General features: G+C 32.1%; 1 protein-coding gene across 1 annotated transcript in view; it reads right to left on the reverse strand.

The window, feature by feature from the left end:
• The window catches only part of LOC118205970 (endoplasmic reticulum-Golgi intermediate compartment protein 1-like), a 235,290-nt gene that overhangs the window by 198,972 nt on the left and 23,676 nt on the right, over positions 1 to 12,642 (reverse strand). The window contains exon 2 of the mRNA XM_085813805.1: positions 8,220 to 8,354. Within this exon, the coding sequence (XP_085669931.1) occupies positions 8,220 to 8,354 (135 nt within the window). The remainder of the gene's footprint in view (positions 1 to 8,219; positions 8,355 to 12,642) is intronic.

The following is a 12,642-nucleotide window of genomic DNA, read 5'->3' on the forward strand; positions in this document are numbered from 1 at the left end:
GCAAGCACAGACAGCTTTCAATCGGTAAAATGTTAAAAGCGGAAGTTCTTTATTAGTTATAGTTGTAGATTGGCGCCAACAAGCGTTATCTTTTTCTCGAGGAGCAGACAATACAGGTGAATCCAATACAGGTGAATTAGACTTCATATGTGACAAACTGCGCATTTTTTTTTAAAGCTTCAGCCAGCAGCTTTTTCTTTTAGCGCGAGTTCTAATATTATTTGTTGCATATGGAAAGATTGCGAACATATGGCATCATTGTGAATAGTGGTGAAATTATTAAAAGTATACGGTAGCTAGCGCTTGTTTGGGTTATTCGTAAAATATTTCAACCCCAAAATGGCTACTAAAAAACATAAAGTTGATTCAGAGTGCCGTACTTTTAATGATAAATGGACCTGGAATTTTTTTTTTTTTTTTTTTTTTTTTTTTTACAGTTGCAAAAGATAAACCACATCGTATCTCATCTGTAATGAAGCTAAAGCAGTCTTCAAAGAATATAACATTTCCCGTCATTTCGCATCTAAGCATAAGAATTTCAATTAAAAAGTAATGTCCGAATATGAAAGAAAACAAAATGCAGAAAATCTTTGTAAAAAAGTATCAGGCCGACAAAATTTTTTCAAAAAGGTAAACAGTATCCAAGAAGCAGCTACACATGCAAGTTATATTGTAGCATACAATATTGCTAAAAATAATAAAGCTCTCAATGATGGGGAGTTCGTTAAACAATGCATTCTCCAAGTTTGTGAAGTTTTACGTTCAGACAAGAAAAATAATGTTAATAAATCTCGAACCTCAATATAAGGAACTTTTAAAAATGAAATCGCAGTTTCATTCATCTCATTAATATATTTCAATTGTAATGCTTGTATATTGTTTTTAAATTTTTAGAAAAATTTATCTTGGCCCGCCAAACTTTTTTTTTTCCCCCCGATCCTCGACCGAAAAAGTTTGCCTATCCCTGGACTTTTTACTTTCTGTATTTATGTTCTACAAAATATAAATCGTCGGAAGCAAGCACAGACAGCTTTCAATCGGTAAAATGTTAAAAGCGGAGGTTCTTTATTAGTTATAATTGTAGATTGGCGCCAACAAGCGTTATCTTTTTCTCGAGGAGCAGACATATGTGAATCCAATACAGGTGAATTAGACTTCATATGTTTAGACCGAAAAAGTTTGCCCATCCCTGGACTAGTGTTTTCTCTCACACTTCTGCAGAAGAGAGCTTCCAAATTGCTGAATTGTTTCTGGGGGTGATAAGCGACTAGTAACTCTTCTCCCTAGAATTTTCCATGTTCTATTGGGTTCCATGATTTCAAGCCCAATCATATTTCTCTATTTCTTCAAAGGCCGTGTAGAAATCTTGTTTGTATTTTTTCATTTTTATATCTAAAGTCTCTTTATTTTCATTCGCTTTGCCTTAGCCTTTTCAATATTATCCAAAAATATTTCTCAAAATCTAATTCATCACTGGAAGATTATGATAGAGACTCAATTGCAATGTCTGCAGTTTGACTGTCCTGATTCGAATTCTCCAATTAATGAAAATTCATAGATGGCTTTCTTCGCCTTTTTAATTTGTTCGTCATCGAAGAAAATTCGATGTCTCGGATCTCTATATATTGAACCCAGCAAGATCTCATTGTCTAGCAAACTAGTTTCTCTTTTCTTCATTGAAGAAATAACTCCTTCTGCAATAAACCCTCCATTTCAGAAAGAACAAACATCCTATTCTTCCATTCTCGCCTCCTGTCAATTCTTCAGATAGCAGCTTTTTTGTGGCTATATACGGTGTAGAAAGAAGAGTTTCCAATTCTGCAAGATCATACCACAGTCTTTCTGTTAATGAAACATTAGGGTTACCTACATCTTCTCAAAACGTTCTTTAATTCTAACAACATCTTTATCATCAAATATGTACTTCCTTATCGCGTTGCTTGTTCAATAATTGCTCCTTTTCCTTCCTCTACCTTCAATAATTGCTCGCTTTCTAAGAATGACATCAATTTTGGGAGTTCTTGCTGCTACTGCTGCTTACCTAAATTTACCAGTGAGGTTTGTAATTCAATGAATCAGTTTAATCACTAATGGCAAATATCACATCTATCCTCCTCCCTTATATTTATTTATTAATATGTCAATAAAATATAAAATAACTATTTATTAATGCAATATAGTTCACAAATAAAAATAACAACTCACCTTGTCATGAATTTTTTTTCAATTCATTTTAATTTCATTTCAAATTTACACTACCCAAGAAAAACTGCAGTCGGAGTCGACCTATTTTTGGTGACTCCAACTCCGACTCCTTTTACCCCCAAATCAGCCCGATTCCGATTCCGACTCCACAGCCCTGATTACAACGGATTGCGCTTGACCCATGGAGGTAGGAAGTCCTTTCTTACCTCCATGGTTTGACCCGCGTCTAAACGAACGATGGCCTCCGAGTAACCGATTCATCTAAGTCATCTTGCTGAGACATACATCTCTTACAAAAAATTCAGCGTGGGTCAATTGTTTTTAATCTCCTCCTACAGATGAAATACTGAAGGTCATTTTTCACTCCTTAGCAAAAACTTAATAGTTTTCGATGTAAAAGACAAAATTTGCATATTTCAATCTTAGTAAACATTATAATTTTCCTTTTTAACCTCTTCTATTTCATTTTTGCTAAAAAAGTTGTCGATTATATGGTTATTTTTATACCGAACTCAGAATATCCCTTATTTGTTTTGAGCAGTGTATTATATTTATTTGCCTTATTAATGATATGATCTATTATACTTACTTATCTTATTATGATATGTGTCCTCTGATCAAGTCACTCACTCACAAGGCTCAACAAAAATGTACGGAAGCGTTTTAAATGCAAAAAAGTACGTAATTTTTTATGGGAAATATACTGTGACTCATCAAAATTAAAATCAGCACTTTCATGCTGATCAAAATGCCCTTGTTAGTTACTGCATATCTTATGCCACAATTTAATACTTAATAGAAATCTTCACAAGAGCGCCTTAATTCTTGAATTTTATATCAGAAAAACAAAGTTTTCGGGGACGAATAGCGAATGTAATTACCTTTCTTAACATTGCTCTCTTACCATTCCATTAAAAAATTATCTTTACACCTGAAACCCAAAGTTCAAAAAAACTCTATTCTCTTCGAATAAAAACTATTTGATTCACAAGCTATAAACTCCAATTCAATCTTTAGCAAACTCTTTCATTCTTGTCAAGAGTTTTCATTGAATATTCACTTAGTCTAATCACTCCAGCGATAACATTAAAATGTTTACATTATGAATATTATTCTTTTCAGATACAATTTTAATTAAATTATATCCCGAATTATGATACAAAAACGTTAAGAGGAAATTTTCGCTGTTTCCTGATCTATAACATGTCTCACAAATACACAATAACATCATAAAAATGGCTGAATTCTGCTGTATTCAAATTGAAAAAGAACACTCTCCATTAATTTTCTGTATCGAAATTTCTAACAACGCTTAGACGTCAGGAAGCAGATAAATACCGATATCTTTAATTCCGACATTTAGGTTAACCTCAGAAAATCTATTAACCTTTCAACTAACGAACAGCACGCATTAGCTGTAAACCAATTATTAAAAGAACACGCTTCAGTTGGCGGCAACTTTTGAAACCATTAGGTTTAAAAGCAGTTAGTTGAAAATGCATTACTATTTCAGGGTTTTCAGAATACGTTTAGCGCTAGAACTGTAATTCATCAAAATGATGGATTTTCTCCCATTGTAGAAACAGGTGAACATTAACTGTTGGTAGTTCTATTGTTGATAGTCAAACGAACAGCAAAATCCATTTTGCATGAGAATCTTTTTCCAACCTTGCATTCATTGCCAAAATTTACTTTAAAATGCAATCCACCGGTGCTTGTATTTCTAAGATAAATGATATATTCCAAATATATCGAATTTCAGTTCTCGACAACTAAATAGTTTAGTAGTTACATGGAATTTTTATCATACAATACAAGCAAACATCACATCTTCCGTGAAGGCTTCCCTGGCACATCAGAAAATATAGTAAAAATTCAGCTCAGAGCGGATTAATTACACCAATTAAGAATTTAAAAGTTATACTGGAAGAGTAATTCGAATGTTACTGAAAATGAAGAATATCAGATTCCGATAAATTCTGAAAATATTTTGTAGCATATCGCGAGTAGATTTTTGCCATTACACGAGAAAATTTGTGAGTGGCAACATACAGATATTGACATCCTTGAGAGGCTGAAAACTTGTGGCTCTTAAAAGGATATTGAGTTTATTTAAATCCCTATTTTCATAACTTCCTTTCCAATTCCTAATACCTTTAAACTGCAATATTATCAATTGTTATCAAAAAAAAATTTTTAATCGTCTTTAAGAAGACATTAGTTCACTAATTTAAAAGTCAATATAAATTTAAAAGTCGATGATAGCTTGGCTCGAGGATTTTTTAACATTTTTATTTAACATTAGAAAAAAATATACAGTCAAAAGTCTTTAATCCGGACTCGTCGGGACTTCAGCGATTCCGGATTATTGATTTTTCTGGATTATAGATCATCAGTTTAAATCTGGTAAGATGGCATGCCGAAATTATAAAATTAAAAATATGAAACCGTAATTTATAAAATAATGAGCAATTATGATCTAAAGGGTATCAAAATTTACAAAAAGAAGCTTAATATTTATTTGTTTACTTTATTAAACATTTCTTTCAACGCGCACATGCGTAAAGCATACCTTACGCATAGCTGAAATTAGAAAATTGCAACCAGAAAACTATTTGATTTGTATTCGTGATATTTATAATGACGAAGAATTTGATTTAAATCATATCAAAGACGGAGTACATCGAGATTAAATACTACATTTAGTAAATAATTATAAGCCGAATAAAATAAAAACATCTGCTCTGAAGATAACGATAGTACTGACAGATCAACTTCCAGTTCATTGCGTGCTGCGACGTCAACCCCCCCTTCCCCCCCCCCGCGCAGAGCAGCGTGAAATTGATAAAGATTTCGGAACAGTTAGATAAACAAAGGATATGCCTTTATCCATTTTTTGTAGCAATTCGTTTTTTGTTTGATGGACATCGAAACATACTTTCGTTTTGTAGATCCTTTGGGAGCTCCAGCATCGGAAATTCTATTTGACATAATCGAAAGTTCAAGCTTACTTTTATAAAATTGCTCTTACAGTCTGCAAAAAATAATAAGCCGGATCCAATTCGAAGATTAAGGAACAACGCAATCATCAACATTAACTGAAATAGATAATTAGATAATTTTAGCTGAGCTTATCCCGTCCGTTATACATTAAACGCGCATTCGTAAACGTATTTTGCACACGCGCACACGCAAATTCGCAGCGTCAACGCGACGCACACGCAGAAAGTTTGTAGCTTTGAGGTCCGGATTATAGATCATTCCAGATTATGGGTGTCCGAATTAACGACTTTTGACTGTATAAGCTTTCAGGAAATCATCCAACATAAACAAGGCGCATGTCGGATATGCAACATTAAATTATATGCACTAAATCCCTTGTTGAAATTTATGCTTTTAGACAGTCATTCAGTTTCAAAGATTATTTAAAACTGAAATCTTCATCTACTGCAACATACATAAGAAAAACTATATAGCAATGCGCTTAAGACAAAAATTAGTTTTTTTTTTTTTAATTAGCCTTTGATCATGAATGCATTTTTTGTCTAACTGCTAAATCATCAGATCAACAAACACCTGTTCCTCATTTCAACAGCAGAAAACTTGTTGTGTAACACAGTAGGCAGTACTTCCTTAACATATAGCAATACTACTGTTTCACTTTAATTAGTCATAACATTTTATAACAGATTGTTGACAATGGACATGGTAGGGTCTGCTTCTTCCAAGTTTTATTTCTGTTTCATATCCCTTGACTAGGTTCAGCTCACACTTATATCTTGGAACATGAAGAGGCTCAGCTTCATCTTCTGGAGCATAAATGAGAACACAACGAACCCCACATAATAAAACGGCTTGCACACTCTACAGTTATACCAGTGCATTATTACTCTGCACACTTATAGTGAGAACACAATACTCACTACGCTTTAATATAAGCGATCATAAGCACACTTTTGGTCTAACCCTTAAGCTTCAACTCCTAAACAATGGTTACCAATCCTAACTGGTGAAACTAATGTTTTAAATACAGAACAACATTCATACAATAACAATTATAAGATACCACTACTGCAATGCTTCAAATTAACCATTCATATCTCACCCTCACAAGCAAATGAATTACCAACATAAAGATTTATACATCAAACGATTTCAGCGGCTCCATTAGGTTTCTTAACCTCTTTGAATTTTCCATTAATATTTTCAGTCTAATGTGAAACTGATACACATGGAAACACACCCTCTAATTTCTTTTTGAATTGCTATGAGCCAGAAATATAAGCATTGATTTTCAAGAACTTTCAATTTATTATAATTTTATTTATAAATTTACTCTTTATTTTATATCTGCAAATCACAAAGCAGGTTAGGATTGCCAGAAAGTGACAAAGACAGTGTTGCCAGATTTGCCATGAAATCACCCATTTGGTGACAAAATTGGCAATATGCCACAGACGGAGCAAGAACATTCTAGAACGAATTTTTACCGATTTTCCTGAGAATATGCTTAAAGGCAAGTCAAAAGCTATACATACTCTGCCTGTATGCAGAGTAGAGGAGTATCCACAGTATGTCGAGTTCAGTAGCAGAGTGGTAGAGTTCAGAGATTAGCTTGAAAGCAACCGAACTGAGTCGAGAGCTGTGCTTTAGTGCTTTGCCATGAAACTGTCTTTATCCTTCCAGCTTGAAGGCTCTGTTGCTGATTGTTTCAGCGTGTTTATCGTAGTCTTTTGATGACTGTAACTGTGGCTTTGGAACTCTAATAACTAATAACTCTAATAATGTGTTTTAAATCTTCATCAAGTGTTGTCATCAATCACTCCAAATCTATGAACCCGTAAAACGCAACAATATCAATAAGAATACACATTTGAACTGACTTCACGGCACATTGATAATGCTTCAATGAAAATATATTATTGACAATGCTGTAAAGCTGAAAATTCTTTTACATGTATATTTTTTATACCTGTACTTTACCTCGTGTACAATTTTTAGCAAATACAGTCAAAAGTCGTTAATTCGGACACCCATAATCCGGACCTCAAAGCTAAAATCTTTCTGCACATACGCCGCGTTGATGCATGCGCATAGGCGTTTTACGCGTGCACGCAAGACATTTACGACTGCGCAAATGCGTCTGCGCAAGCGCAGAATACGTTTTTGCATGCGCATTTAATGTATAACAGACAGTATAAGCTAAAATTATCTAATTATCTATTTCAGTTAATGTTGATGATTGCGTTGTTCCTTAATCTTCGAATTGGATCCGGCTTATTATTTTTTTGCAGACTGTAAGAGCAATTTTATAAAAGTAAGCTTGAACTTTTGATTATGTCAAATAGAATTTCCAATGCTGGAGCTCCCAAAGGATCTAGAAAGCAAAAGTATGTTTTGATGTCCATCAAACAAAAAACGAATTGCTACAAAAAATGGATGAAGGCATATAATTCCTTACTAAATGTAGCATTTAATCTCGATGTACTCCGTCTTTGATATGATTTAAATCAAATTCCTCGTCATTATAAATATCACGAATACAAATCAAATAGTTTTCTGGTTGCAATTTTCTAATTTCAGCTATGCGTAAGGTATGCTTTACGCATGTGCGCGTTGAAAGAAATGTTTAATAAAGTAAACAAATAAATACTAAGCTTCTTTTTGTAAATTTTGATACCCTTTAGATCATAATTGCTCATTATTTTATAAATTACGGTTTCATATTTTTTATTTTATAATTTTTGCATGCCATCTTACCAGATTTAAACTGATGATCTATAATCCGGAAAAATCGATAATCCGGAATCGCCAAAGTCCCGACGAGTCCGGATTAAAGACTTTTGACTGTATATTTACAATTTTAAGGTTCCTCCTGCATAGAATTACTAAGTGAACATTTTTCACATTAGCATGTTTTATCATGGAATCAAATTTTATTTATTTGCTGCTAGATTTACAAACATTCAAACTTATTTACAGCAGACAGAATAAAAATATAAAATAGTACTTACACACTGATGCTTATAAAATGAAGGAATTCACTGAGAAATAAAATTGCAATGAAACAACAACAACAAACAGATATGATAGCTCCTGTTAATGTAGGTTGTGTTAAGTCTTTTGGAATTTTCCTATAAATATCAAACCTGCAAAAGAAATGCTTTTTACAATACAAGGATTTTACAATGGCGGCATAAAAACATTATAAAGTCTTTCCACTGAAACACTTAAATGTAAGAAAAACAACAGTGTGATTTTTACATTGATAGGTAATTAAAAAACTGCACTTTGTCCTTTGCTTCTCGGAAGAATTTTGTTCCAATTGAAACTACAACTGTTTTTAGATTTCTGCCAACTGGAAGCAATGTGCAAGCCCTTTTGCCTTCCATAAAGTTCATAAGGCTCAACGAAACTCAGTACCATTAGTCATTCATTTCTTATTTCTGCTTTCTATTCTCCTAGAACATCCAAAGTTAAATGCAATTTTGAAATCCCTCAGAACTAACAGAAATAACTAATGAAAATTAACAGAAATTTGTTACAACTTGCAGCAAAACAGCATTAAAAAATGATGCTGATAACACTGAGATGAAGTTGACAATCACATGTGGAGTATTAACACAGTGCCAGATATGGATGCATCACCATAATGTAGTAAAATGTGCAAGATGAAATTAAAATTATGTATTTTGAAAGAAATATCCAATTTTACTTAAACAGAAAGTAAAAGTTATAATTACTTATAATATGCATATTTCACATCAAATTTATTTTCCAAATGATTCATGCAAGAAATATTGATCTGGAAATGTGTTATGTAAATGACTAATGTGGCAAAACAACAGTTCGAGGAATGATGGATGCTATCATAACAGTATTTCAATACAACTTCAGTCAGGACCAAAAATGGTGAAAGACACATGCAGGAAAATCATTGTTGTGGGAAAATGCTTTGAGATTCTATTGTACTTTATTTTTCTTTAACCCTTTGCGACACGCATATTTAAAATATATTTTAATCTTTAAAAAAATGCCTTAGAATAAGTCAGATGGACTTACTTAAGTGTATTTAAGGCTTGAAAAAAATTCTGCGCTTTTATTTTTTACGGGGGAAGGTGGGATACCGTTTGTCCCACCATGCAAATAGCACATGTCTTATAGCATATAGGTGTACAGCAGGGAAAAAAATGATATGTGGAATGAATAAACAAAATAAAGCGTGCATTCTAAAATATTCATAATAAACACACTAAAATGCATTTTGTACTTATTGCATATATGCATGACTTGTAAAATTTTGCATATGCACATTTTGCATATATATATTGAATATTTTTAAATTTTAGGAACAAAAGAAAATATTTTCTTCAATATTATTTTAAGATTAAAATTTGATACACATACATATGATACTAAATAAAATATTAAAATTGGCACTTGATTCAAAAACATTTATATATGATTAAAATTGAAAAAAAAAGTCATTTTTCATGAAACTGAAAAACATGTTGTTTCATTCTTTTGTAAGCATACAGGTACTTCACATGTTTCACACATCCAAAATGTTCGTCATTCTTCTTTCGATGTGCTGCAATATGCACATCTTCATCTGCTCGTTCTCTTTGGTGTGTGACTTACATTTTTTAGTCTCTTTTCTGGCTGTACGAACTGTTTTTTAGTTTTTATTTGAACTGGGGATTTCAGTTTTCTTTTCAGCTTTTTCTTGCCTGCAAGTGCCATTACACCTTCTATAACTGAGAGAAGAAAATCTTTCATTGTGTTTACATCATGATCGTGTTCGCGAACAAACTTAAATAGAATAAATGCGTTTAAAAAGTAAAAAAAAAATCATGTGCCACCATTTCTTGCTTTTGCGGTCTATTTCATACAGTCCTTTCAGTTGATCAATCAGTCGACACATCCCATGTTCTTATTGTATGAAATAATGCTGTTTGGGCACACTATTTTTTATTTATTTTATTTTATTTTATTTATGTCTTTCCATCTCGTTCTTTTCTATTAGTTTCTTTCATTTCAGTTGCCTTTTCCAAGCAAGACAGAATAGAAACGGATCTTTTATCCTTCCATTTTATGCAATAAATTGAATCATCGCTAACTGAAAAGTCTATATATCCTTTTGACATAAATTTGTGGGTAGATACTTCCGATTCATATTTACAGTGCCACATGCATAGATGGCTGCCACATGCATAGATGGCAGCCACATGCATAGATAGGTCTGTGTCTTTAAAAAGCAAAACAAATTATAACTACTTCCCTTTCTTCTTCAGCAATAACTTCAACCTCAGTTATTCTCTCCTGGATTTCAATTTCATCTGAAGCATTTGAGTCTCAATCGGATGGCAATTCAGCAAAAAGATCCAAAGCTTCCTGAGTTGTTAATTTTTTTCTAGACATTTCAGCACATCAGAGCATACAACGGATGTAAAAGAACGCACAATTTCGGGAAAAGTAGATGCAAAAAAAGAAAAGAAAAATAATCGTGAGTGCTGCCATCTGTTGAGCGAAAATTCAAGTGTGTGGTGGGACAAATTTTAACCCACTTATTTCAACTGCAAAATTAATGTTATAAAATATTGAATCCAATTAAGATTTTTGAAAATAAAATACCTTTGAATATTAAAAAGGTTAGGTTATTTAATTATGGCAAAGCCTCGAGGGCTATCTGCCTACGGGGTTGGATGCCTTCGTGGAGGACTTTCTTAGAGAAACTGGCTCTTATATACGTTACACATGGGGAAAACCACGAAAACACCCATGCAGCCAGCCCGTTCGCGGGATTCGAACCTCGGACCGAACTACCAGTGTTCAGCGACTTTACCGCTCGGCCGCTGGTGGGCTGAATATTAAAAAGAATCATACATATCATAAATTGCATACCAAAATTTTTAAAATATTGAAAACTGCAAGACACATGGATATCACTTTTGTGATCTTATTTTGAATATATTTGCTTATAAACTTAAGCCCTGGTATAATAGTGACATCTACTGAGAAAAACAATAACTAAAATAGATTATTTTTAAAAGATTAGAGAATTTCTAACGGAAATTGCTAACTGAGAAAATAAATATTAATTATGTGGGTCATATATTGACCCACCATGCCGCAAAGGGTTAACCAGGATCAGAAATGTATGTATGTATATATGTGTAAGCATGCACACAAAAAAAAAAATAGATACATTTTTTTTAATCTGCCCCAATAACAGAAAAGTACTTTTATTTCTTTACATTTTATTTAATTTTAATTCCTCAGTATTTATTATTATATTTTTTTTTTTTTTTTTTTTTTTTTTTTTTTTTTTTACATATTTTCATTTTGGGCAAAAATGAAATCTAACTTTTAATGTGGTTTCCCGGTTCCTATACTTATATTTGGGAGTTAAGCTAATTTACCATTTTCCGCTTACTTTTTTATCTGTTTTTTTTTTTTTTTTTTTTTTTAATCTTTTACATGTTTAATGGTTTGATTTTCATATGTATTAATTTTTTTAAAACGTGTTGAACTTTTTGGAGCAACAGCTCCTGGTAACTTTTAGGCGAGCTTACTACAATTTCTATATTTGGGAAACTTATATACTCATTATGAAAAAGTAAAATTATAAGAAGCTTCACTCCTGTATTACAAAAACTGAGTGGAATATTAAATTTAAAAATTTGCAGTTTTTGATGTCATTTTCAACTTACCTTGAGGTATCAGTTACTTAAGTAAGAAAAATTTGAAGAAATAAGTTCAAATGAAATGCAACAAAAAAAAATGTGTATAATTTAATATGCTGTACAAGGAAGTCAAGTGGTGCCCACATCAGATTTTTTATTTTATTATTTAGTCTCTTAATTTGCTCAGTTACTTTATGGGTAACATTGTAGTTGGCAATATTTTAAAGTGGATTTGAATCTACTGAATAAGCATGCTTTAGTGAGATAAAAAGAATATCCAAAGCTCTTTAAATAATTCTATTTTTAGAGCCTTAACATTATCTTTTATAGAAAATCCCTGTGATCAGTTAATGAAATGAAAGAACTAAAATTTTATTAGAAAATGTCTATAGAAAAGCTTATACATTTTTTAGTAATTCCTTTTAAAATAAAGAACAAAAACAAATTTAGGCCCAGATATTTCAAAGCAAAATTCTTAATCATAATTCTGCAGTTGAGAGATTGTAAATTTGTAGAATTTTCTGAGAAAAAGATGCTTCAACAAAGCACTTTATTTTAATATGTATCTCATGCATATTGTTATCCACTTTAAACTTTTCATATAATAATATATATATTTTTTCCCTTCAGGTTTGCAAAAGGATATAAAAATAGAGATAAATTTTCTCCAGGAACAGTTTCAAAAGACACAGTTTGGTAATGTTTTTCAACATTCTGGCACAAGTAAAGTTGTAAGGTATTTATTTCAATT

Source organism: Stegodyphus dumicola, chromosome 3 (genome assembly GCF_044657685.1).
Source record: "Stegodyphus dumicola isolate Sdum_Otavi_A_Nest chromosome 3, ASM4465768v1".
Classification (NCBI taxonomy): domain Eukaryota; kingdom Metazoa; phylum Arthropoda; class Arachnida; order Araneae; family Eresidae; genus Stegodyphus; species Stegodyphus dumicola.